We start from the raw sequence: 27,311 nt of genomic DNA, 5'->3' as shown, positions 1-27,311 counted from the left end.
CTCTGCCCTCAAGGACACAGTGCCCTCCTGGGGTGGGAGTGGGGACCACTGAGGCTGAGGCTGTCCTGATGGACAAGCAATAGCTAACTTGGTGGTGGGGTGGAGATAGAAGAAAGGTCAGCACAGAAAGGATGAACTTTGAAAATAACATGGCCCTTTTCTGGGCCTGATCACAAAAAGGGCCCCTTCTGGGCCAGGGACCAAGCTGGAAGCCTACCCAGCCTTGAAGCCACACACACCTGATTGTCCATCCGGCTTCTTTGGCATGGTTTCTTTTACGAGATTATAGACTTTTTCTAATCTGAAAAAAAGAACAAACCCTTTAAACTCTAACCTATACGTTGTATTGCCTCATCACAGAACAAGCCCCCAAGCCCAAGGCATTGGGTCACCAAAACACTCTGCACACAGGGTTCAGTCAGGCCTTCTCCCATATAAGCCCCTAGCCAGAGCCCAGGGCCAGTGTAAAGAGAACGACAATCCTGTGCTTCTCGCTAGACTATGTGCCTTTCTTTCTCCTCTCTAGCCCCTCAGAACAAAGCAGACAACAAGCCAAGGGTGTGGCTGCGTCAGCCTGCGTGATCATCTTTGTGGAAAGCAGTGCATGCAGCCCACCCTGAGTGTCCTCACTGCCCAGACGCAGCCCAAGTGTGCTGCTCCTGGGAGTCAGGGCCAGGGCTGCCTACTACACCCCTTCATGCTGCCCAACAAGCCCTTACTTGGCCTGGATGCCCGACCACAGCATGTGCTGCCGCTGGACCACATCTGGATGCTTCTTGATGAACTCCAGGTCATAAGGCAGTAAGAACTCCCAGCCTTTGTTGATCCTCACTACAGCCATGTGCTCCAGAAAGTCCTTCACATCCTCAGCGCAGAGCTGCAGGGGAGGAGGAGTGTGAGGCACCGCCAGCCCCAAGCTCCCTCCTATGGCGAGCCCTGAGGTCATGAAGAACACCACTTACTCTGGTCACTGCTGCTACCTCCTTTCTTACCACCCATCGGCTCTGTGTGAACTTCCACATCTGAGGAAGAAAGGCATCATGTTCTAGGAGGCAGCCACAGGCCTGTGAGAGGCCTAGGCAAAGGTACAGGGGAAGCTCAGAGCCTGGGCAGCAGCCCAAACTAGGGCCTCTGTCCCACTCTTCTTAGTATGTGCCTTGGGTAGCCTCTACACCTAAGCCACCTTCAGCCTTTACAGATGTTACAGATGTGTTCTCTCCTCCAAGAAGGCTGGGCTGCCTCATTCAATCCAAAACAAAGTGTTCAGTGGACAAGGCCTTGGCTATCTGGTTCATTCTTGCATCCCCAGGACCTCCTGAGAGCATCGTGAGAATTCAGCACCAAGGTGCTGCCCCATCCATGGAGACATTCCACTGTGGCAGCAACTGGTAGTTGGCATGACTTCCCAGAGGCTCCGGCTCCCACAGCTCTCACTGCCTCATCAGCTGTCATGTCCCTCTCGAGAGGGGAAAGCGAATGAGAGCCAAGAGGACAGGATGATTAGTTGTTGTCTATAGTAACACTTCTTATACACTTGTGGGCTCCAACCCAATGGTATGTGACCACTAGAGAAGCAGCCAAAGCCAAGGGCACTTGGCATGAGTGAATGAGGCCGGATGGGAGCTGCACCCCTACACCCCAGGTCAGACTATGGAGGCCCTTCAAGATGGACTTCCCCAAAAGCTAAGAATACCTAGTCAGAAGAGCAAACACAGCTGTCCTCCAACAATCTAAGGACTGCTTCCCTTCAGGACAAGCCTGTGCAGGGCACAAGGGCCCACACGAACAGCTCTAAGCAGCCACATTTCAGCAAATTCAATGTGTAAATGTTAAGGGTTAGAGGGCAGTGCAGATTCCAGAGACTTGAGCTTAAAGACCCTGGGAGGAACTTAAGTTCTAGATATAAAACAGGGCAGGGTGAGAGAAAGGAAGGATAAGTTAACTCAGAAGTCACAGACTCCAGAAAAGTAGCAAGGAATAAGTGGTGAAAGGGAACTACTGGTGCCATCTAAAGCGGTGGCTGGGCAGGACTCTGGATCCTATGCTATCAGCTATCAGACTGTCAATCATTCATGACATCTGAAAACCCAACTTAAGTCTGCAACCAAGGTGAGCTTTGCAATACACCACTCAACCACATGAACTCCACACACAGGTTGCGCCAGCAGGGCCTTTATGAGCCCAGAATGCCCAGAGGAGAAAAGAGCACCAACTGGAGTCCCACAGTGAGGCCAGTGCACAATGACCTCCCTGCTGGAGCTCACTGCCTGCTTTGGAATCTCTCCCTCCACCCTGGACCCTGTGGCCAGAGCCTAGATACTTACAACAAAGTCTCGGCCCCTGCAGAGCACCTCAGCAGGCATACCGCTGTGGGGACTGGAAGAATCCTTGGGATACAGGATGTCACTGGCAAACAAGCAGACGTAGCTGGTCAGTCCTGTCTGTGGTCCCACCGCCCCCACACCCTACTTTAGAAGCCCAGGGCTCACAATCTGAGCCAGTCCAGGTCACATCCTTTCATAGGCAACAGGCCTAAGTCTGCAGGCCCAGGAAGACATGGTTAAGAGCAACCCATTCCCAATAAACATATCACAGGCTGGCCTAACCCCAAGGAGGAGTTAGGGGCTCAGACACACACACGAGCTTGGAACCTCAAGGAGCCCAGGACTCTTGAGAAGACTGATGTCACAAGTCAAATGTCTGTGGCTTTAAGAGAAACTAGTGATGAAGCAAGTCAAGAGGCCTTTCCTGCCTGCATACATGGATATGTGTTAGCTGTCAGAGGCTAGACCTGACTCCCCTAGAACATGAAATAATAAAGATTGTGCCCGGGGCCCAGAGGTCCTCAGTGTAGAGGCATGGAGGCACACAGACAGACAGTCCCTACTATGTGACTCTCACACTTCCTCCAGCCACAGCCCCAGGGTCACCTTTTAATGGCTCCTCTGCTGGAAGTCTTCCCTTCATATCTGCCAGTCCTGAGCAACTCATACTCCAAGGATATAGACCTGGTAAAGTGTCCTTGGCTGCCACATGGAGAAAGAACCCATTGCCAACTAAACCTAGACAGACATGTTGTGGGCCTTATGCTTTAAGGTCAGAGAACACACTGAATGGTGGCATACACAGCACAGAACATGTGAGTAAGACATATTTGAATCAAGCTGAATTTAGACACAAAGATAGATCTGGCTGGAGCCTCAACACCTAAGAAAAGGCTTACAGAAATCCTTGCAATATGTAGGACACCCAAGCTGATAAGCCATACTTCAACAGCTAGGGCTCCCAAGACAAAAACAGCACAGGCAGAAGCCAGGCTGAGTCTCAGAGCTCAAACTGTAGGTGCCTTGGGAGATATACAAAGTCCTGGACCTCTTTGGTCGGTGTCTTCTGGAGTGTGTGATACAACAGCCTTTCCCGGCTTCACAGTGTAAATACAAATAGTACTCACCCTCACATTTAACAAGCAATGTGCCATGACAAAATTCTTCCATAAAGAAAACTGAATAATCCAACAGCAAGATACATTTACCAGTAAATGGCACCACCATGTAAGAGGAATACACTTTACCATCAGGTTGGCAATCAAATGAAGGGCTTAATGAAATGTTTTGAATTTTAGAGCTATTCACATTTTATATTGTTCATACTACACTGTTCAAAGCCTGGGGTTAATGTATTAACTATAACACCATTTCATTATAATTAAAGTATGCATTTACTGGGGTTGGTTTAGTGTGTTCCAGGCATTATACTATGAGTTAGGAACTTAATAACAGCACAGACTATCTCTACTCCCTCAGAACTGATGATCTGATGGAAAAACCAAAGGAGAAAGGAGGCTACTGAAAACTAAGCCACAAAATCATGACCTGAACTGCCACAGGCAACATAAAAAGCAAACCAAATGTAGACACTTCTTTTTTTAAATTTTCTTTTCTTTTTTGTTTTGTTGTTGTTGTTGTTGTTGTTGTTTTTTGAGACAGGATTTCTCTGTGTAGCCTTGGCTGTCTTGGGACTTACTCTGTAGACCAGGCTGGCCTCAAACTCAGAAATCCACCTGCCTATGCCTACTAGACACTTCGTAACACAACAGTGGAAAGCCAGAACAAAGAGAAAGGCTTCAAAGCAACCAGAAGAAAACAAAGAAAGCCACCAACCACCCAAAGCACAAGAACCAGGTCGACAGTGGGTTTTCAGTAACAACTGCCGGGAGACAGCTCACGGGATGAAGCACTTGCTGCCCAAGGATGAGGACCACAGTTTAGATCCTTAGATCCCACATAAAAAGCAGGCAGGGAGCCAGTAAGACAGCTCAGCAGCTAAGAGCATTTACTGTTCTAGTAGAGGACCTGAGTTTGTTTCCCAGCACCCACAGCCACATGTAACTCCCCACTCCAGAGGGATCTGACTCCTCTGGCCTACAAGGTTACCTATACTCACCTACAACTACCCACATACATATACTCAGCCACCTATTATCCTAGCAGCTGGGAAGCAGACAAGAGATACCCAAGGCAAACTGGCTAGCTAAACTAATGAAGATGGGGGAAACTCCAGGTTCAGCAAGAAATCCTGCTTCAATAAAGGAGAAAGCAACTGAGAAAGACACTTGACATCAACACTGGGCCTCAACACACACATTCCCATACATTTATGTACAGTGCACACACAGAAAATACATCAATGCATGAAGAAAGAACTATCACTAACTTAAAAACTGAGGAAAGCTATTACTGCAGATCTGTATTAAATACTATAGCACTCTTTGGGCAGATTGAAATGATTCCTGATGGGAATTCAGATGTACACTGGAATAAAAATACAATACAAAAGGCAGACATGTGAGTAAGCCTAAGAACACTGGCTGAATAAAGTCTTGTGGGCCTGAAAATATAGACACAAGTAGTATATATGTGGGAGGTGAACAGCTAAAATATTCTAAGATTTTGAGCTGTCTTGGAAGAGAGTAAAAAGCAATTGACACGCAGCAGAGCTGTCACAGATGCATGCCAAAACTGTAGGGAACCAATAAAGAGTTAAGAGACTAACTCCCACATTAGTATGAAAAAATGGAAGAGTCCTGGAAAAGGTAAAACGCAACTAGGCAGAACATCAACATCATTCGATTCACAGACTGACTCCCAAGCAACTTACCTTTTTACCACCCAGTTTCCTTGGACTAACATCGCCACCTTCTGGATGCCACGTAGAACAGCCACAGAGTCCACAGAGGGGCCCAGGAGGCTCATGAGATTAGCAAAAGGCATGACTTTCACTGAGGTGGAAAGACAAAGGACACAACTCACTAGGTAAAGTGTGAGACCTGATCCTTCTCTCTTCCCTACTGAATGTTTCTAGAGCATTAAGATCCCAGGCCCCACAACCCCTAGTAACGTGAATAATTGCAATGGCACCAGCTGTCACCACAGCAGTGGCCGAATGTTATGCCTGACCTCTTGCTTTTCACAAAACAAATGTCAGGATCTATGTGGAAAACTAAGGAGTACAGAGGATTCTGTCACTATCAGGCCCAGAAAGTGTTGGAACCCCCCCCCCCCCACATTCCAGCTGGTTGGAAAAAGCAGAGTCAGGATTTGAACCCAGGTCACTTGTAATGCCCCTGGAACTCAGGGCAAAACCTGGGGAAATTCCAGAGTCCAGAGTCCTGTATAGAAGCCTGGAGAAGCAGGGAGCCCCTAGCTGTATCCAGGCCTAAAGACTTCTTAGAGGAGCCTAGAATTTGGAACTCAACCCCCAAAAGTTCTGCACCTCCACATGAGAGAAAAAGGAGCAAGTCCTTATTGAGTAGAGGCCAGTAAGGCACTTAAGACAGAGTCCTACCTGACATCCCTAACTGTACTTGGCCCCATCAGTGTCCAGGAATCCACACTATTCTTTTAAAGACAGACCAAAACTCAAATTGACCTGCTCAGACTCCTGCAGCAGGGAGTTGGCCAGAACAGCTCAAAAGTCCATCTTAAAGACCAGTGCCACCTGGGTGACTTGACACAGTGGTGCATGACTGATCTGCCCAGACAAGAATGGAGCTGCCAAACTGGGCAGACTCTGGGGAGCAGGGGCTTTGGCCCTGGAGGCAGAGAGCAGAGCTCACCGTTCTTCATCAGGACCTTAATCTGATCAGCCAGGGGCAATGTACGCAGCTGGGCCATGGATAGGACATTGCTGGGAGCCACAGGCTTGTCCCTGTTAGAAGCAGAGCTGAGTTAGAAGGCCAGTGGGAGATAGTGGGAGACAGTGGAGGGGTGGACACAAGAGCCCCTTACTCACTTCTCCTCCTCTGGGCTGGGTGGCATGAGCATCATGAGGTATTCACTGTAGGAGAGGGAAGGGGGTGTCAGAGGCTCTGTGGACTCTGCCTCACCCCTGAATGTGAGCATAAAGCACAGCCAGGTTGAACCCTGGGGTGGTGTAAGCCAATCCCCAGCCTCCCCATCCCCAGTAGTGCTAGTAGCTCCTGGACAACAGCCTCACACAATGTGAGGATCACCTATGCCAGGCCGCCCTCTAGGAGCAGTGTCCCCACTTCAGCCTGCCTACAAAGAAAAGGGACCACAGTCCCAACAGAGATTTTCCCAGAACCTCTAGCCTGCACCAGTTAATCCCACCTGGGTGACTTGACGAGCTCCGTGTTCTCTACCCCGCTGGATCCCTGGCACAGCAGGTACTGGCGCTCATGCTCTGAGCGGCTATCCTGTGAAGAAAAGGCAGGACAGATCACCTCCTGCCCCAGCCACTACCCTGCTTCAAGGCTCTCCACAGGCCCACATGCAGCGTCCTAAGCACAACAGCCACAAATCCTCTGCAATGTGGTCTCAACCACCCACCCACCCTGGCTTTAGGATCCCAGCCCTAGTATTCCATCTATGGTTTAGAAACCCCAGCAAGAACTAAAATCAAGCTAGCCTTCACCAAGCACCCGCCATGTGTCAGGCTCTGTACCAATGCTCATTAACACACTAACGGTATAAGGGCCCTAACTATCTGTTTCACAGACAAGTATAAGGGCTCTTCCTATCCCTGTTTCAGATAAGGAAACTGAGACTAAGAAAGAAAAGGCAGCTGGGCAGTGGGAGCGCACGCCTTTGATCCCAGCACTTGGGAGGCAGAGGCAGAAGCAGGCGGATTTCTGAGTTCGAGGCCAGACTGGTCTACAGTGAGTTCCAGGACAACCAGGGCTACACAGAGAAACCCTGTCTTGGGGTGGAAAAAAAAATGAAGAAAAGGTATTTTGCCAAGATCACCCAGGAAGAAACTATAGGGTATCTGCAAGTCTGACCCTGAACCTAAGGCTCCCCTGATGCTAATCTTTTTCTGGAAGGTTTCAGTTGGTTCTTCCCCCAAAGATCAGGGAGTTCTAATCCAGACACCTGGGAGCCAATGTCCAATTGTTTTCTTTACTGAGTGTAGCATCAGATAATAGGTTACAAAGCCTTGGAAACCAAATATATTCAAAACTCACCCTGGATGGGTAGGAAATAACCAGAGTATGTGACAGACAGTAGATTCTCCAGTGGGGGACCCTAGATGAAGTGTCTGGCTTGCAGTCACCATCCAGGGTGCATCAAAAACTCTAACCAAATACCACCCCTGCTGCACCTACAGCTTAGGGGGCTAAACCTCTAAACTGGAACAGGAGCTCTCTGCTTCCCACTTTTTATGGCACCTGCTAAGTGAGATATGGCAAGATGCAAACTGCTCACACAACGTGATGCTCCTAGGGTATAGCAAAGTGGTCATACACAAGGTGAACTAAAAGAACTAAAAGTGAGACAAGCGGCTCTTGGGCATCAGGGCTCTTCCCCCAGATCCTGTGCTGGCTCACCCTCATGCCATAGTAGTGCAGGTGGACCCAGGGTTCTTCTGCATGCTTCTTCTGCAAGAACTCATAGGACTGCACGCGGCGCTGGCGAGCCTGCTCTGACTCTGGCCTGGAGAACCGTACCTGTGAAGAAGGGAGAGGTCATACCCCCATATCTGTGGCCCCCAAAGATCTTACAAAACCACTGAATCCCCTCCCACTTTGCTTTTGGAATCCTGACTCTGGGATGCTAATGCAAACTGGGAGTGGTATTTTCTTGCTTCTATCTGCCCTGGCCAAGGCTTTCCAGCTGGGCCACATGGGTGCCAAAACATATCTTTTCAGATGAAGGTATTTACCCACAAAGGTACAGGAAGTTTTAATGGCTATCCAACCCGCTGCTGAGAACAGGACAACCTCTGAAGCCTGAGCTTTCTGTTACATCACTTCAGGAGAGGACAGTCTACCAGGATGTGTAAACCCTATAGTCATTTTTGTGCTAGCTGTGACATTACTGCACAGCATTTTCTTTCAATGGTTATTGTAAACTACATATATATAAATAGGAGGACCTCATACATCCTGAGTGGAAGACTAATATTCTAAATCTTCCCAAGTCAAACTCAGTGGCAAGCAAAGTAACCACTCTTTAAAAAACGCAGAATCACAAAGGTAATTAACATGAGATTTTGTGAGCCTCTGTGACTTCACTGGGGATCCTGGGCTGTACCTTCCTGTTTCCAGGCAATTTGGACCACACCCCAGGATCCCAGCAATTATACAGAGCCAGGCTATCCCAGTTTCAACAGCTGGCCAGGTGTAGTTATTCCCTCCAGGCAGCAAACTAGGGGGAGTTAACGATACTCTGCATCTCTTACTCCCATGGATGGGGAAGTCCTTTCTGCTCGGACCCTGCCTTTTCCATACATGCTGCTCCCTCCTGCCCAGGGTCAGAGCTCACCGTGATCTGCTTAACGTCTTCTTCTGCCTCGTCCTGAGAAGAATCCCCTGCTGCAAAGCAAGCTGTCAGTACGGCCTCTGCTGGGACTGCTCATTCTGCCCCAACATAACCCTCCCTCAGGAAAGCCAAGAAAGGGGCCCTGCTCTCAAGTGGAGCAGTTTAATCCTCAGGTGATGTCTGGCCATTGGTGGGGACATTTTTTTGGTTGTCCCAGATGTGGCATTTAATAGGCAGGGGCCTGGCATGTCAATAAGAATCCCACCACTGATCTTTGTCAAGTGCTCACGTGAGCTCATCCAGACCACAGGCTGTCAGCAGGCTCACCCTCATTGGCTGCCTCCCTCTCTCGGTGCTTGGCATCTGCCTTATCAAGGTAGGAGAAGCTGGGCCGAAGCTGTAGGATGCCATGTAAAGGTGTCAGGTGGAGCTCACCTGGCAAAGGAAGAAGGGTTTGAACATGCCTCTACAACCCAAAGCTGACATACCCAGCTTGCTCAAAGGAAAAACCAAGTCACCCAGAAGGCCGGCCTACACTCCGTTACACCACCAATCCAACTCCAATTCCAATTTAGCCTCTTCAGGAGACCAGGTCAGGAGTTGTTTCCAACGAGACACACTAAACACACCCAGAGCAGGAGCCTGATTCTGCTCAAGGCTACTTCCAGAGACTTCCCTCCCTACACTCTCTGCCCATGTCATGTCTCCAACCCTCATGCCTACTGCTCCCTATATCCACAATGCACAACTCACTCACTCTTCCCTCTGTTGCCAGACCCTACCAGACTCCATAAGAGCATGGCCTTTAATATGTCTCTGGCTGCAAGAATTACAGCTTCCAGGGCTGGCGAGATGGATCAGTGGTTAAGAGCACTTATTGCTCTTGAAGAGGACCCACATCTGATTCCTAGCACAAACACAGTCGCTCACAAGCACTCCTAACTCCAATTCCAGGGGATCCAATGTCCTCTTCTGAACTCCTCAGGAACCAGGCATGCGAACAGTACACACACATATGCAGACCAAACAGTCATAATAAGTCTAGCAACAGTTGAGCAGGCAGTGGTGGTGCACACTTTTAATCCCAGTACTTGGGAGGTAGAGGCAGGTGGATTTCTCTGAGTTTGAGGCCACTCTAGTCTACAGAGTGAATTCCAAGACAGCCAGGACTACAGAGAAATCCCTATCTCAAAAAAAAAAAAAAAAAAAAAAAAAATAAAAAAAAAAAAAAAAAAAAAACTCAAGAGGGGATGGGGGTAGTGGTGCAGTATTGAGCTATAGTTCAGAACAAGACATAGTAGCTATGGGACAACAACAGGACTCTTTTGAGACAGAATTTCCCTACATGACCTTAGAAGTCCTGGAACTTAGCATGTAGACTAGACTGACCTCAAACTCAGAGATTCACCTGCCTCTGTCTTCTGAGTGCTGGGATTAAAGGTGAGCACTAGAGATACAACTTTTGAATGTTTCCTCTATTCTCAGAGCCTTGTCATTTGTTGCTTTGCAAAGTCCAAGTGCTGAATGAAGTACCTTGAGCATCCGACAGATGTGCTAAGTGTGTTCTGACACACTAGACACCCCCATCTGAAGCACACAGCTTGATAAACACTAATATGGTCTCAAAATTATGGCAACTATGCCACTTTCAACTTTGGCACATCTTCAGCACCCCAAAGAGAACCTGTACTTCCCATGATCACCCTTCCTCTGCCCTTGGGGCTGTAGTAGAATGGTTAGTTCTGTCAACCTGACAACACCTGGAAAGGGAGTCTGAGTGAGAGAGTGGCTAGACTGTTAGCCTGGGGGCACGTCTGTGGTGCATTATGGTGATTAATGAGACCACCACTCACTGTGGGTGGGACTGTGACAATGGGCAGAGGATCCTGGACAAGAGTGGGGAAAGCAAGCCGAGTACTACATACATGCATTCATTGCTCTCAACTTGACTGTCTAATTACTTCCTGCTGGTTTGGCCTCCCAGGAAGGTCTGTAGACTGCAACTGTGAACCTCTTTTTCCCTCATCTGCTTTTGTCAAGGTGCTTTATCACAGGAATAGGAAAAAAAATTAAAAGCATGTAGTATGCTATCGTTTATTCGTTGGTCTTGTCTGTTTTGAGACAAGGCCTCTCTACATATCCCTGGCTGTCCTATATACTATTTAGACCAGGATGGTCCAGAACTCAAAGAGATCCACCTGCATCTGCCTCTCAAGCACTGGGATTAAGGGCATGCTGAGATTACAAAGTGTGTACCACTAAGCCTGGCTATATGCAGTATTTTGAGCATGACTTATCATCCACATGGATGCATACATTCATCAGGGATTCGCTCTTTCACATGAGCAGATAAGTCTGTTATCCTTATAGATGTCCTGTGGATATGGCACATTTTGTTTATGCAGGCATCACGTGGTAGGTTTGGGGCTGTTTCTATTCATTGGCTCTCAGCAGTAAGGTCCTATGAACATCTGTGTCCAAGGTTTTATATACACATATTTCCATTTGTCCCCAGTTCATGCTGCCCATGTATGAATAGGATTGCTTGGTTCTAAGTAGCATGTACTTAAAAGGACAAAATTCTGCCCCTGTCTCCAATACTATGCTATGTTGCATATGTGTTCCCAGGAGCAAACTGACTTGAATCTCCAACTCTACCAAGTTGGAAGTGCCCAGCAAAGTCCTCTTCACAGTGCTTTGACTCCATAGTTTTTCATTTCCACACTGCCCTGATCCCGCATGGTTTAGTGTTCAGTAACAGCCAACAGCATAGGTAAGACTAGATGAGGTCCTCAGGCCGTCCTCCCTGTGCTCTCCCCAGGGTCTAGCCAGCCCTAGGTACCTTGCCTGTAGAGTGCAGCGGCATAACGAGCTGTGTTGCTGGTGGTCTGGGAGGAGCAGAAGGTCTGCTTGTCCATCAGCTTTCTGGGAGCACAAGGAGAACTAGTGTCAAGGGCTAGGATGCTCCAGAGAAGCTGGCCAACCCTATTCCATCCCAACAGGGATCCACCTGCCTCTGCCTCCCGAGGGCTGGGATTAAAGGTGAGTACTTGTGATGCAACTCTGGAATGCTTCCTCTATACTCAGAGCCTTGTCATTCCAATGGATACTAGCTAGGACTAAGGGATGAGAAAACCCAGAGCTTTGAGGGATCAAGGGATGATGATGGACAGGAGCTCCAGAAGCATCAGCTGGGATAAGCCAACTTAGGAGGGAAGGCCAACAATACTCTTGGTTAAAGGCAGAGACCTGACATGACTGGGATCCCAGAGAAAGGGCAGAAAGGACCCAATGCCTCTGAGGTCACTGGAGACTCCTCTTTAACCTTTACCTTCGGTGGGACCCTGGGGGCAGGAACTCACGAGGAATATGTGCTAGTCTCATCAGCACAGGCACCGTCCACGTTCAGTGCGATCTGCTCCCCTTTGCTGCGGCAGTAGTTGGGATTCAGGGTGTCAATGGCCATCTCAAGCTCTACCTGAAGGTACAAAGTACCACCCAACTTGGAAACTGCCACAGCACAGCTCCCCAGGGACACTCCCAGCCAAGTCCCTACCCAGAAGCAAGAGTGACCAGCGTCCTTCCCAATGGGCACTAGGGTTTCAGTCCACACAAAAAGTCACCAAGGAAATTTCTAATAAAAATGTCATGGTACAGAGTTGGGCTGCTGTCATGGCTCAGCAGTTAAGAGCACTGACTTCTCTTCCAGAGGTCCTGAGTTCAATTCCCAGCAACCACATGGTGGCTCACAACCATCTGTAATGGGATCTGATNATTCCAAGACAGCCAGGACTACAGAGAAATCCCTTTCCTAAAAAAAAAGAAAAAAAAAAAAAATAAAAAAAAAAAAAAAAAAAAAAATTAAAAGGGGATGGGGGTAGTGGTGCAGTATTGAGCTATAGTTCAGAACAAGACATAGTAGCTATGGGACAACAACAGGACTCTTTTGAGACAGAATTTCCCTACATGACCTTAGAAGTCCTGGAACTTAGCATGTAGACTAGACTGACCTCAAACTCAGAGATTCACCTGCCTCTGTCTTCTGAGTGCTGGGATTAAAGGTGAGCACTAGAGATACAACTTTTGAATGTTTCCTCTATTCTCAGAGCCTTGTCATTTGTTGCTTTGCAAAGTCCAAGTGCTGAATGAAGTACCTTGAGCATCCGACAGATGTGCTAAGTGTGTTCTGACACACTAGACACCCCCATCTGAAGCACACAGCTTGATAAACACTAATATGGTCTCAAAATTATGGCAACTATGCCACTTTCAACTTTGGCACATCTTCAGCACCCCAAAGAGAACCTGTACTTCCCATGATCACCCTTCCTCTGCCCTTGGGGCTGTAGTAGAATGGTTAGTTCTGTCAACCTGACAACACCTGGAAAGGGAGTCTGAGTGAGAGAGTGGCTAGACTGTTAGCCTGGGGGCACGTCTGTGGTGCATTATGGTGATTAATGAGACCACCACTCACTGTGGGTGGGACTGTGACAATGGGCAGAGGATCCTGGACAAGAGTGGGGAAAGCAAGCCGAGTACTACATACATGCATTCATTGCTCTCAACTTGACTGTCTAATTACTTCCTGCTGGTTTGGCCTCCCAGGAAGGTCTGTAGACTGCAACTGTGAACCTCTTTTTCCCTCATCTGCTTTTGTCAAGGTGCTTTATCACAGGAATAGGAAAAAAAATTAAAAGCATGTAGTATGCTATCGTTTATTCGTTGGTCTTGTCTGTTTTGAGACAAGGCCTCTCTACATATCCCTGGCTGTCCTATATACTATTTAGACCAGGATGGTCCAGAACTCAAAGAGATCCACCTGCATCTGCCTCTCAAGCACTGGGATTAAGGGCATGCTGAGATTACAAAGTGTGTACCACTAAGCCTGGCTATATGCAGTATTTTGAGCATGACTTATCATCCACATGGATGCATACATTCATCAGGGATTCGCTCTTTCACATGAGCAGATAAGTCTGTTATCCTTATAGATGTCCTGTGGATATGGCACATTTTGTTTATGCAGGCATCACGTGGTAGGTTTGGGGCTGTTTCTATTCATTGGCTCTCAGCAGTAAGGTCCTATGAACATCTGTGTCCAAGGTTTTATATACACATATTTCCATTTGTCCCCAGTTCATGCTGCCCATGTATGAATAGGATTGCTTGGTTCTAAGTAGCATGTACTTAAAAGGACAAAATTCTGCCCCTGTCTCCAATACTATGCTATGTTGCATATGTGTTCCCAGGAGCAAACTGACTTGAATCTCCAACTCTACCAAGTTGGAAGTGCCCAGCAAAGTCCTCTTCACAGTGCTTTGACTCCATAGTTTTTCATTTCCACACTGCCCTGATCCCGCATGGTTTAGTGTTCAGTAACAGCCAACAGCATAGGTAAGACTAGATGAGGTCCTCAGGCCGTCCTCCCTGTGCTCTCCCCAGGGTCTAGCCAGCCCTAGGTACCTTGCCTGTAGAGTGCAGCGGCATAACGAGCTGTGTTGCTGGTGGTCTGGGAGGAGCAGAAGGTCTGCTTGTCCATCAGCTTTCTGGGAGCACAAGGAGAACTAGTGTCAAGGGCTAGGATGCTCCAGAGAAGCTGGCCAACCCTATTCCATCCCAACAGGGATCCACCTGCCTCTGCCTCCCGAGGGCTGGGATTAAAGGTGAGTACTTGTGATGCAACTCTGGAATGCTTCCTCTATACTCAGAGCCTTGTCATTCCAATGGATACTAGCTAGGACTAAGGGATGAGAAAACCCAGAGCTTTGAGGGATCAAGGGATGATGATGGACAGGAGCTCCAGAAGCATCAGCTGGGATAAGCCAACTTAGGAGGGAAGGCCAACAATACTCTTGGTTAAAGGCAGAGACCTGACATGACTGGGATCCCAGAGAAAGGGCAGAAAGGACCCAATGCCTCTGAGGTCACTGGAGACTCCTCTTTAACCTTTACCTTCGGTGGGACCCTGGGGGCAGGAACTCACGAGGAATATGTGCTAGTCTCATCAGCACAGGCACCGTCCACGTTCAGTGCGATCTGCTCCCCTTTGCTGCGGCAGTAGTTGGGATTCAGGGTGTCAATGGCCATCTCAAGCTCTACCTGAAGGTACAAAGTACCACCCAACTTGGAAACTGCCACAGCACAGCTCCCCAGGGACACTCCCAGCCAAGTCCCTACCCAGAAGCAAGAGTGACCAGCGTCCTTCCCAATGGGCACTAGGGTTTCAGTCCACACAAAAAGTCACCAAGGAAATTTCTAATAAAAATGTCATGGTACAGAGTTGGGCTGCTGTCATGGCTCAGCAGTTAAGAGCACTGACTTCTCTTCCAGAGGTCCTGAGTTCAATTCCCAGCAACCACATGGTGGCTCACAACCATCTGTAATGGGATCTGATGCTCTCTTCTGGATAAACAAATCTTTTTTAATAATGTGTCTTTTAGGGGTACACATTCTTGTTTATCCTATACTGTCACATCCCAAAAATCAGAAAGAAAATTTGAAACTAAAATATCATCTCCAACATCAGCAATCCTTCAACAGCCCACCCCCGCTCACTCCCCGAACCCCTATAACTAGAAATTGAGAGTTACAACTCCTACAGATAAGAAATTTTGAAATTTGTCTCAGCTTCTCCTGTCCCCTCAACCCATCCTGTATGGATAGTGTATCTTTGTCTAATCAGTCTGTTTCAAACACCCACACCTGATAACCCAGGCTTCCCCAGCCTGCCTTCCAACCACCCCTGACCTGAACCTGATTCTGCAGGGGGCTGCCTTTCCTTTCTAGAAATGCTTTCCTTCCTCTGCTTTCAAGACCTGCACACTGCTGTTCCTCTAATCCATCCACTGCTCCTTCTCTGGGTTTCCAGTCTCCAAAGTCTGTCTTCTTGCTTCCCTTAACTCCCATTTACCCTCAATACCCCACTTCCATCTTGGAGGATGGCCCCACCTTCTGCTGTTTGGGCTTGATCTTGGCTGAGAGATGTGGAATGTCATCATAGGTCATCGAAGCAGGACGCACAGGATACTAGAGAGAAAAAGGCCCCATCAGTCCACCATGCCCAAAACAAACTGGAGCAGGGCATCAATGGTTCCAATGAAGAACGGACAAATAGCCAACCCTATTCACAATATTCCCACACCTACACCACCAAACAGAGACCAGAATACCCAGGATCCCAATCTGCTCTACCAAGGGGGTACCCCTATAGCTTACACCTACAGTCGGATTCATAACAGGTCTTCTGCTCCTCCTACTGCTAGACCACTTTAGAATCTCTTTGTCTTTCAAGGGGCATGGCTAAGCCCCCTGGCACCCTGAAGCTCAAAAGCAGGGCTGTGGGAATTGAAAGTAGTAGGGGACCAAGGACATACTGTCACCGTGAAGGCCTCCAGGGTGAGACATGAGACAAGAGGAGGTCAAGAAGGTAAACAGGGCTGGCTTAAGACTACTAGAGGCTTATCTGGATACTGGATACAAGAATTTGTGACCCCATTCTCTCTCCTTATCAATCTATCTGCACTTTTCACACACATCTCTTGAGAGGGGTCAGGTTCCCTCCCCTATATGGCTACTATTATGTAAATGGCTTGCCTTCAGGCCTCCTCTGAAAGCCTAGTCTTGGCTCTTGAACATATAACACTTTTCTAATAGAGACCTCACAGAATAATTTTTTTCTCCTCTCCCATGGAAACTGCTGATGAATGAATCCCTAGTTGGTCTCCCAAATCCTTAGTCCAAGCCACCCATTGGTGCCTAATATCCAACAGCCTCTGCAGTGCACTTAGGGCTGAAGCTCAACTTTTGGGATGATTTTGGATCAGTTACATTTAGCATAGGAAGTAAGTAGTCACAACTCCTCAGAAGTAACACCATGGCTACTCCTTTAGCTTTCAGCTGAAGCAGGGATAAGCTTTGGTGAGGGGCATAGCCTGGGGCTCAAGTGCTCTAGGCAGAGCCCTTGGGAGAGCCAGCACTGGGTGAGATATGCCCTCCCACAATAGTTCACAAAGCTCTAAATTCACTCATCTCTGGGCTAAGAAGGCTGCTAGTGAGCTAAAGGTCTGGGCTACAGTACTGACTCTGCCACTTACTCCATGTTCTCCCCTCCCAAGGCTGCCATGAGTGTAAACAAGCACATGGAGTAGGGTCCAGCAGAGACTAGCACAGTGGATATACATGGAGCCTCTCTGTTCCAGAGGCTCTGCACTCAGTCAAGGGTGCAGGTAACCCTGGGGAATGGACATCCTGTCTCTCCGCTGCACGGGTGCTGCTGATGCCCCTGCCACTTGCCCCAGGCCCTCTCTGGAGAGGTCAGGATCCTCCATCTCATTCCCTCATGTGCAAGAGACTCAAAGTGCTGCTGCCAATCACCTTATATGGAGGACGTAAAATGGTACAAACAGTCCATAAGGTCCTCCAGCTACATACTACAACCCAGCCATTCTAGTCCTAGATGTGCATCCAAGAAGAGAAAAGCACAGGTCATACAAAAACACATGCACAGATGTCCAGAGAGCATTCAAGACAGTAGCCAAAGTGTAGACAACCCAGATAGCCACCAACTGAGGGATGACCAACTGTACGTCACCCACAATGGATACTCCTGTATGTTTGGCTGCTGCACGTGCAACTGGAGGCCAGAGGACCACCTCAGGTATTCCTCAGGAGCCATCCACTTGGTTTTCTGAAACAGGGTCTCTCGTTGATCTGGAGCTCACTAAGTACATTAGGCTGGCTGGCCACCCCAGTCCTGGGACTACAACCACACACTACTACACCCAGCTTTTGAGGTGGGTTCTGGGGACCAAGTTCAGGTCTTTGTATACTTGCACAGCCCATACTTTACTGAGAGATGTGGATGCATTTGACCCTCACAGAATCTCTATGGACTAGGCAGTGTGACTACTGAAAACTGAGGCACAGATGAGGGACTTGCTCAGGGACTGGAAATTGAGTTTTGATGGAGCTGAAACTGGCTGGTTTGGTCCAGCACCCCAGCTGCTCAATCTGCATCCCACATGTCCTGCTTGCCCATCTGAGCAAGTGAGCTCTGCCATGCCTCCTGCCCAGCTCCCCAACTCCCTCGACATTGGCTTTCCCCATTTACCTGCATAAAGTCCCATCCTTACCTGAAAGAGATACAGCTTCTCTGCCAGACTTTTGGCCAAGTACACATCGATCTGGGAACAAGGGAAGAAAACATTTAAACCAGGCCCAGACATTCAAATAGGATCAGTGGCTCATACAGGCAGCTGAGGGAAGAGGAAAATTCTTGACTTCTACTAAGAACAGAGGTAACCAGGCCAGGCCTCCAACCCAGGGACATCCAGAATTCCCTCTCAATCACCACCCGAGAACCAAGACCAAGAGCTTGCCTGCGTCTACCCAAGGTTAGTCTAACCTGGAAGGAGCGCCCATGCCTGAGCTCCAAGACTGGGATGCCTCCTAAAGCCAGGGCAAGTGCTTTCTGGGAGATGGGGTGGAGTTCTACCTACTTGCTCTCCTATCTGCATGCCACCCTGTTTTAAGGTCTACAAGGCCGTGTGAGACCTGTCTCCTTCTTTCTTCTTCACCTCATACTCCTGACTCCCAGGCTCTGTATACCAACTGTGCTCACCCCTGCCCTTCGGCCTTCGCACACATGCTTTCCCAACCTGGAATGTTCTTCCCACCTGTCTCTGACAGCTCGCTCATCCATAGGGACTCAGTGAGAAGAAGCAAGCCAGAGCTGCCTGGCTGCAGAGGACGCTCCCTCTATGCTGTCTCCAACTCCCTCTGTGGTTACTTGGTTTCTTTAGTGCAGCTATAGCTTAAGGCACTTAAACGATTCAAGTCTAAACCCTTAGTAAGCTGTATCCAACAAGAGGAAGCACTGTCTGTCTAGGGACCCTGCCCTTCAGATTCAATGTGGGTTCCAGATACACCTAAGGAGGCCAGGGCAAGTACAGGGCCTGGGCTGGAAGGATTCTGAGGGGTAAGAATGACAACAACCAACTCCGTCTTTCTGTGAGTCTGGACCTGCCTGCCCAAAGTTTGTGTCTGAGACTTCTTATGTGTCTCATGCACAGGCCAGAGGCTGCTTAGAGACAAGGACACAGCCTGGTTGCTATTATGTCACTGTCCCTGGTACACAGTGAATGGAGTAAAGAATTGCTGAATGACATGCCTGCAAAGCCTAGGCATGGGAGCTACCAATCTCTTTCAGTCACTGTTCAGTGTCTAGTCAGTGTCCAACTCTGCAGCTGACTTTCTAGAGAGTGGGCGAAACAGCAAGCAAGCTGAAGTCTCAGCACATCAGATGAGGTCTCAAAACCAGGGGCTGCTGGGTCACAGCCCCGAAGGAACAAGAGCGGTAAGAGTAAGGTCTAGGGTCCCTAGACTGGCCTATGGACATACAGAAGGGACTTGGTCCTATGGCCTGTGGCCCAACAGACAGTTGACAGCAGCAGTTACCTCCTGTATGACTGGGTCATCTTCTTCATTGGCCATACTAGGGAGAGCGCACCTCACAGTCCTCAACTCGATCTGCAAAGACAGCAAGAAACCTGGGCAATCAGCAAGCCGTTCAATCAGCTTTTCTGATGCACCTTTCTTCACAGGTGCTGTGCAGGGAACAGAAGCCCAATACCAAAACATGGTCTCCTTTCTGCGTCTGTGGTGGAGGCAACAGTGAGGAGGGAGACCCAAGCCAATACAGGTCAACTGTACCTCTAGGGAAAAAATTAATGACCAGTTTTACAGGTTTCTTGCGCACTCAAAAAGAACTCCCAGCCAGGCCTGAGGAAGCGGGCAGTCTACAGCTATACTGAAACAGTGGAGTCTTGAGGGCCCTGTGCTAATATGAAAGCCAGCTGTCACATGGCCCACAGACTTCCCAGCGTCTCTTCAGACAGCTGGCTGTCAGGCTCTAACCCCAGTGAGCCGATTTTCTGTACTTTGCAAGGACCCCCTTTGAATATTTTCTCTTGGGCTTATGAGGCAATAAGGCTGAGTGGTGTGATTGTCTCCATCTTACAAAAAAAAAAAAAAAAGACTAAATTCAGGCAGGTTACAGGAGCTCACTCAATGTCACACCACATCAAGACTTCAAATCCAGGCCTTGGACTTGGGTGACAGTTATAAATGGGAAGTTCAGTAAAGAACCCTCCAGTTCCAGTTCCAGTTAAGGAGGGACATGTGAGTGGGCTTAAAGGATGGAAGGAAAAGAAACCCGACAACACAGAGAAAGGGAAGCTTGAGCTAAGGAGATGGAAAGGGATGTCCACAGGCTTCCAGCTCTCCAGCACCCTAGGGCAGAGGTGCTACTGGCTAAGAAAAGAACTGAGCATCCAAAGACTTCAACTGTTCCCACCTCTCTGCTCCTGTTTTATCCACCTCATATCTGAATGATATAAAAGGATACTAGGTGTACCAGTGAATGATTGTGATCCCAGCACTTGGGAGGTAGACAGAAGAGAATCATTAGGTCAGCCTTAGCTACATGGGGAATTGGTAGCAAGTCTAGGTTATAAGATGTTGGAGAGATGATGGCTCAGTGGTTAAGAGCACTGACTGCCCTTCCAGAGGACCTGAGTTCAATTTCCAGTAAACATATGGTGGCTCACAACCATCTGTTAGGATGGAATAGGATCCAATGCTCTCTTCTGGTGTGTCTGAAAACAGCTACAGTGCACTCATATAAATAAAAAAATCTTTTTTAAAAAAAAATGCCCTGTCTCAAAAAAAAAAAAAAAAAAAAAAAAAAAAAACTTAGCTGGGCATGATGGCACCTCTAATCCCAGCACTTGGAAGGCAGCTTAAGACCAGCCTGGTCTACAGGGTGAGACCCACAGTAGAACTGTTTCAAAAGCAAATAAATCTAAACAAACATTAAAACATCACTAAGACTTAAAAGGTATGTAAACAATTCCTTTAGTACAGGATTCAATACCAGCTAAGGCCCCATGTAAACTCTAGCTGTAGACACAACCCACACTTGAACTGCTCAGGCAGAAACACCTGCCACATCCTTGGTATCTCCCTTCCTCTCACTTCACACCAGCTCATCCTGTCAGGTCTGCCTTCACCTGGGCCACACCCCAATCTAGCCAGCTCAGCCTTCTGACTGCTTTCCTGGCTCCTTCCTGCCCCACAAGCACTGCTCAACCCTCCCCTCTGAGTGACGCCTCCCAGGGTCCCCCATCCTCTTCAGAGAGAATCTTGACCCTTCCAGTGAACCTCAGCAGACCCTAACCCTTTGCCTTAGGCTCCACCCACCACCACCTCTGATCTTCCTGTCTCTTTCCAATCCATCTGAGAGCCATACAAACTGTTCTGCCCTAACTTCATGGTTCCTTGCTGTGCCATTTTCAGGGTCTTGTTCAAATGTCATCTCATTTCTAAAGTGATCTGTCCCTACTTTTCAAAACTGAAAACTGGCCGGGTGGTGGTGGCGCACACCTTTAATCCCAGCACTTGGGAGGCAGAGGCAGGCAGATTTCTGAGTTCGGGCCAGCCTGGTCTACAGAGTGAGTTCCAGGACAGCCAGGGCTATACAGAGAAAACCTGTCTTGAAAAAACCAAACCAAACCAAACCAAAACTGAAAACTGCCCCCAGCTGCTCTCCTTTCTCTGACCTCCTTAGTGCATTAGCACCATGGGATAAATTCCACTCTATCTGTCCTTCCTACCATTAAGCTGTAAGCTACAAACGAAGACAGTCTACTTTTGCCTTGCTGTATCCCTGGTCCCCAGAACTCAACAGATAACAGATACAGCACAGCTCTGCCTGGCACCTGAAAGTGTGACCTGAAAGGCTGCTGTGAGCTCCAGAGGGATTCTGAGCAAAGGAAGGTCTGGACAGGGGAAAGAGGCAGCTGGTGGGGCATGGGCCATCACAGCACACCAGGACACGGCAGGCAGGTCTCAACTATCTGAACAGTCCTACATGGTTGCCACTGCGCATCTGCACTGGTTACAGATATGTGTCAAGCAGGTACCTGCTCTACAGGCAGCTGCACTTGGTGGCCAATTGAGACAGGATTTCAGGGGGAAACAAGGAAACACAGCACATGCAAAAAGAGGCTGTGGGTCCCAACTATTCTTTCAGGGCTGAAATTCTGCCCAGCCCTGCCATCAGGCAGAATGAGGTCCCTCTCAGCTGGATGATAGAGGCTCCTCTCTCTCCACACTATACCCGATTGAGTTACCTGCAAAGGTCATCACCTCCCTTTACCCTCCCAGACAACAGTATCCAATTCAGTGGCTTTTAAAAGTTTAGCCTATGACCAACGATAATATTTTTCCATCAATGATGCAGAAGATACATGGAAATGCCACAGCTGAAGCAGTGCTTTGTGTGGCATGACTGTGACATGCCACACGGTGATGCTTTCCATCCTTGCCCTTGCAAAATAAAAATGCTGGTAGCAAGACCCCAACCCAATTTTACAACACTCACTAATACATCTTGACCTGCCAACAATCCAAGCTTCCAAAGAAAGCTGTGGTGACCTGTGCCTATAATTCCAGCACTTGGGAGGCTGAGGGAGGAAGATAACAAGTTTGAGGCCATCCTGGGCTATAATATAGCAAAGCCTCATCTGGAAAAAAAAAAGTAACAGACACAAAACAAACAAAAAGGCCTCCTATCTCCAATTCAAGAGACTGCCAGTCTTTGTGACTGTCAGTAGCCCTTGCTCCCAACCCTTCAACTGTCCCATAAAACAAATCCTTCCCTGGACCCCTAAGCCCATACATGATCTTATCCCTGTCTCCACATGAACATCTCCTCATGGCCTAGTGATCAATTACTGAGCTTCTAACAGGCCAAGCCCTATCCTTGAGGACCCCTGCACAACAATCCCGGGTCATTTTCTTTTTTTCTTTTTTTTTTCTGGTTTTTCAAGACAGGGTTTCTCTGTGTAGCCCTGGCTGGGCTCGAACTCAGAAATCTGCCTGCCTCTGCCACCCATGTGCTGGGATCAAAGGCGTGCGCCACCACTGCCCGGCTCGCCAGGTCATTTTCAGGATGCTCATTTTCTTTCTATGTAACCACTGCCACTCCTTCCAGGATTAGACACGTTCCCTGACAACCCAAGTGGAACAGGCGCTTCCAACCCCTTCCATTACAAGCATAATTCCTTATTTCCTGAATGGTCCTAAGCTGGAACTTCCTGACCTGCTTGCTGATCAGGTGTTAGCTGTCCTGTGCACTAGACTTTAAACTCTACTGAAGGCTTCTCTAGGCTTCAAATTCCTGGACCATTAAGCGGAGATAATAATTATACTTTGTCGTGGTTATGGGATCATTACTTTTAAAATTAAAAAAAAAAAAAAAATCAGTTCTTTCTCCCATATGTTAATGATGCCAGGCATCAATATAGTACCAAATAATACTTACGCTTCTCATTAGCTGTGCAAATCAAAATTTATAGTGCCCAACCTAGAACTGATTTACCCAAGGTCACAGCCCCCAGGAAAACAGGTAAAGAAATCCAAATCTAGCTGTTAAGAGCCTTGGTTTTATTCTTAACTAATATGCTGGACATCTCTTCAGTAAAAGGCAGTATGGTATAGTGGTTAAGAGGTTGGACTGCCATGCGAAACCTTACAGGTTCAAATCCCTCCTCTACAATATAGCAGCTGATTAGTGATGTGAATTGCGTAACCCTGGGTCCTTTACTATTTTCATCCTTACAGCGGCAATAAACCATACACCGGCTTCAAAGGGATAAGGAGAAGCTACAAGAAGGGCTGTTGCTACGTGGCAACATGTTTTCTTCCACTATAAGACCGAACAAGACAGCCACAAATGAAAGAAGCAGGAGTGTCACCCATCTTACACTCATTACAACACCGTAGCACGGGAATCATATTATCCCCATTTCACAAATAAAGGTAAGATCTTATCTTTTCGCTCCCAAACCCAGAACTCTAAAACAATATTCCAGGATGACCTGGTATGTGCACCATCCCCTGTTACTGGAGGGTCCCCGGGTCCGCGCAGCAGTCGCCACTCTGCTTAAACACACATCAATGAATGAGGCGTCCCGGGCCCGCTAGGGCCAGGCAGAGTTGACCAGGTTCAGCTAGGGCAACGACCCCTGCCCGTGCAGGCGGTCCCGAGTCCAGTGGCTTTCTCCACGTCGCCGGTGCTCAGGCGCCCTTCCCACTCTTCCGAGAGCCGCCACGCCACCGGGCACCAGTGCCCTCGCAGGTGCGGTTCGGGAGTCAGGCCCGGGCGGGGCGGCGCGGCCGAGGCCTGAGTCAGCGCGGGCCGCACCGCCGTCGTCTCCCCACCGTCCAGCCGAACGGAGCGACCCAGGCCCGGGGCGGCCGGGAAAGCCGGGCGGCCACCTTGCGCCCTGCCCTGGTCCCGGGAGGCCGCGGCCCCTCGGCCGGCACGCAGCGGCGCGGGCCTGTCTGGCCTAGTTAGCGGCGCGGCCCGGTGCACCGAGCGGGTGCGACGGCTGCGACCCGAATCCCGAGGCTGCCGAGTCGGGGCTCACCTCTCCGCCGAGGCCGCGCGCGGGCGGCGGAACGGCCCAGGGACCCGCGGGCTGCAGAGACGGCGGCGGCCGGGTCTTCTATCAGGCAGCGGCCATGTTCCTGCTGGAGAACTCCGGCGGACACGTGGGGGGAGCGGGGCCGGCCCTCGCGCTTCCTCTTACCCACAATGCCCCGCCCCGGCGCGCACGGGACCGCCCCTTCGGCGAGCTGCTCGTGGTGCAGAGAGCACACCTCGACGGCAGGGGTCGCCGCTGCGCCCGCAGAAGGAACCCAGAGGGAAGGAGGCTGAGACAAAAGAAAAAGCCTGCCCTGGCAGCGGTGGGATTCGAACCCACGCCCCCGAAGAGACTGGAGCCTTAATCCAGCGCCTTAGACCGCTCGGCCACGCTACCCAGCTGTTGACGCCGTTTTCTAAGAAGCTACTTATTGGATTGACACGTAAATTTTCTTTCGATTCTCGGAGTTATATTTATTTATTTTATTTCCTGCCGATAGAAATTGCCGTAAACAATATTATCATCATGCCGCTTATTGAAATAAAAGTATCTAGATGCAAGCTTGTTCCAAATAAGTTTTAAAGTAAAGGATAGTTTAATTTGCGTTCTGAGTCAGTAGGATAAGGTGTCAGGTTGAGCCACTCCGACACTCACATAACCCGAATTCGATGTCTGGTTCTGGCAGTAACTTTCACCAAGCTCTGAGAGCTGAACTGTAATCCCAGGTCTGCACAGTTCTATCTGAAAATTTACGTGTTTAAATTTTTAGTACACAAACAATATTAAAACTTTGCAGATAAAATATATTCTTGGTAATATTCAAAATAATATTCTTTGAGCTTTGACTTGCTCTAGTTTCCTATTAACCAGCATTATTGGCTGATTGTACATCCTTTCTGATCTTTTGCTGTCAATGCCTATGGATGTTTACCTCCACAGAAAATAGTTTTGTTCATATTGTGAATGGATTGGTATATAAATATTAACACAGTAACGCATAGAGATATACAGCTGGCTGGTTTTTCACCATATTTTTTATTTATTTTTCTGTTTTGCTTTTGTTTTTAACCAGACTTTACTTTTAAGTATCTATGCATATTAATAAACCCATACAGGCTTTTACATTTACTTTATTTGTTTGGGAGTGAGGGAACGGGAGGGAGATGAGTACATTCTTTCGTTCTACCATGTGGGGGCGACTTAGGTTTTCAGGCAAGTTGTGTTTATCTACCAAGCTATCTCACCAGCCCTAGATATTTTAAAACACTGAAAAAGATGAAAAAAAATCGTCACCCACCCCATATTTCCACCACCTGGAATTAAGCTCATTTTTGCATATACATTTGAACACACATACACATTCATTTGTTGTTTAAATTAAGGTTCACAATGTCCAGGCTGGCTTTGAACTATGTGTATTGATGAGTTTGATCTTCCTGCCTGCACTTCCCAAGTACTAGAATTGCAGGCTTGCACCTGGCCAATTGATATTAATACGGTATTTTGCTTCCAATTATTTTCTTGTGTACATAATTTTTATTAAAAGTTACACAAGTAAGGCCTGCGAAATGGCTAAGCGTGTAAAAGCATGTAAAAATCCCTGGGACCCACCTGATAGAAAAAGAGAACCACTCACAAGCTGTTCTCTGTCACATATACTCACACGATAACTAATTAATTAAGACACACAGGTGATAATATAATGTACACTTTTAAAACTGTGTCTTAAAATATGGGTTGAGAGGTGGTAGCACACTCCTTTAGTACCAGCATTTGGGAGGCAGAGGCAAGTGGATCTCTAAGTTGAAGGCCATCCTGGTGTATAGAGTGAGTTCCAGGACAGCCAGGGCTAAACAGAGAAACCCTATCATGGAAAAACTGTCTGTGTCTTTGTCTGTGTGTGTGTGTGTCTGTCTGTTTGTCTGTGTCTGTGTCTGTGTCTGTGTGTCTGTGTGTCTGTCTGTCTGTCTGTGTCTGTCTGTGTCTGTGTCTGTGTGTCTGTGTGACATAATGGTGCATATCTATGGTCCCAGCCATCAGGAGGCAAATGTAGAAGTTTTCAGTAGATTTGAAGCCAGACTGGTCTACATGGTGACAGACTATGTTTCAGGCTAGACTGGTCTACATGGTGGAAGTGTGTTTCAGGCCAGTCTGGACTGCATAGGACACTCTGTCTCAAAACAAAAATTTAACACTATCCTAGACTATGAGAGTAAAGTCCACCACATTTAAAAAATATCCTCTCACAAGCACCCTTCCAGTTTACAACTAATATGAATTTGATATGTATCCTTCTAATAACTTTGAAGACTTCTACATGCATAAATCCATGAGCAATATAAAGTGTGCTTTTCTGTGTTATCACAGGATACCAACACCTTGTTAAAACTTTTCTCCCATATTACGGTTTTGAGATCTATTATTCCATGCTATAAATAAACAATATTTGTTTCTAACTTTCCTGGACAGTATGGAAGGAAATACCCCCTATCTGTGGCTTCTACTTTATACATGGATTTTCCTCCATGATTTCTACCAGAAATGAAATTGCCAAAGCCTATGTTCACTTCCTTTTCTTGACCAGAGGTAAAAGAAGGGGTTGAGTCAGGGTCTCTACATAATCCTGGCTAACTTAGAGCTCCACATCGGCCTGGAACTCAGTGAGATCCCACTGTCTCTGTCTCCGGAGCAATGGCATTAAAGGTGCTCTTCCCTTCCCAGGAGTAACTCAGCTCAGAGCTCTGACCCAGCTGGTACTCAGCCGTACTCACTGGGTAACCTGCCCTGCAGTGACTCACTCACTCTCCAGATATGCCCCTAGCAAGTGACACAAATGTCATTTGGGGTTGGCACGATCTTGAAATGTGGGCATTTTATAGATTTCTTCCCCTAAATCCCCTTGAGTCTGCTGTTGAGGTTGGATTTGTTTGTATGTTCCATACTTCCACCCTTAGCAGCTGTACAAGGATCTTGTGGATCTGGGGGAGTTTGTTGCTTTTTAAGTAGCCAGCTAGTGAGGAATGGGTCAGGCTTGGCCAGAGTC

The 27,311-nt window shown here is 48.1% G+C and overlaps 1 protein-coding gene and 1 non-coding gene across 4 annotated transcripts in view; both read right to left on the bottom strand.

Moving 5' to 3' along the window:
- Window positions 1-24,395, bottom strand: part of Polr3e (RNA polymerase III subunit E) — a 30,859-nt gene extending 6,464 nt beyond the window's left edge. The window contains exons 1-17 of one of the 3 annotated variants that reach the window (XM_021216951.2): window positions 24,272-24,395; window positions 19,236-19,307; window positions 17,912-17,962; window positions 15,729-15,806; window positions 14,764-14,879; window positions 14,244-14,326; window positions 9,108-9,215; window positions 8,784-8,833; window positions 7,847-7,966; window positions 6,630-6,715; window positions 6,292-6,336; window positions 6,116-6,207; window positions 5,158-5,278; window positions 2,325-2,406; window positions 963-1,022; window positions 720-877; window positions 240-301 (exon numbers count right to left, since the gene is read on the bottom strand). In XM_021216951.2, the coding sequence (XP_021072610.1) occupies window positions 240-301; window positions 720-877; window positions 963-1,022; window positions 2,325-2,406; window positions 5,158-5,278; window positions 6,116-6,207; window positions 6,292-6,336; window positions 6,630-6,715; window positions 7,847-7,966; window positions 8,784-8,833; window positions 9,108-9,215; window positions 14,244-14,326; window positions 14,764-14,879; window positions 15,729-15,806; window positions 17,912-17,962; window positions 19,236-19,271 (1,348 nt within the window). In that variant the 5' untranslated portion in view covers window positions 19,272-19,307; window positions 24,272-24,395. Of the gene's footprint in view, window positions 1-239; window positions 302-719; window positions 878-962; window positions 1,023-2,324; window positions 2,407-5,157; window positions 5,279-6,115; window positions 6,208-6,291; window positions 6,337-6,629; window positions 6,716-7,846; window positions 7,967-8,783; window positions 8,834-9,107; window positions 9,216-11,622; window positions 11,706-12,142; window positions 12,255-14,243; window positions 14,327-14,763; window positions 14,880-15,728; window positions 15,807-17,911; window positions 17,963-19,235; window positions 19,308-24,271 lie in introns of those variants that run through there. The other 2 variants (XM_029538141.1, XM_029538148.1) reach the window with 2 other exon arrangements.
- Window positions 24,396-24,582: 187 nt separating this feature from the next.
- Window positions 24,583-24,664, bottom strand: Trnal-aag. The gene has a single exon. It is a non-coding gene; the product is annotated as a tRNA-Leu (tRNA).
- Between the last annotated feature and the right edge of the window lie 2,647 nt (window positions 24,665-27,311).

This window comes from Mus pahari, chromosome 1 (genome assembly GCF_900095145.1).
Source record: "Mus pahari chromosome 1, PAHARI_EIJ_v1.1, whole genome shotgun sequence".
NCBI classification, from domain to species: domain Eukaryota; kingdom Metazoa; phylum Chordata; class Mammalia; order Rodentia; family Muridae; genus Mus; species Mus pahari.
Note: the sequence above shows the minus strand (reverse complement) of the source record. Positions and strands in the feature narration are given on the sequence as shown.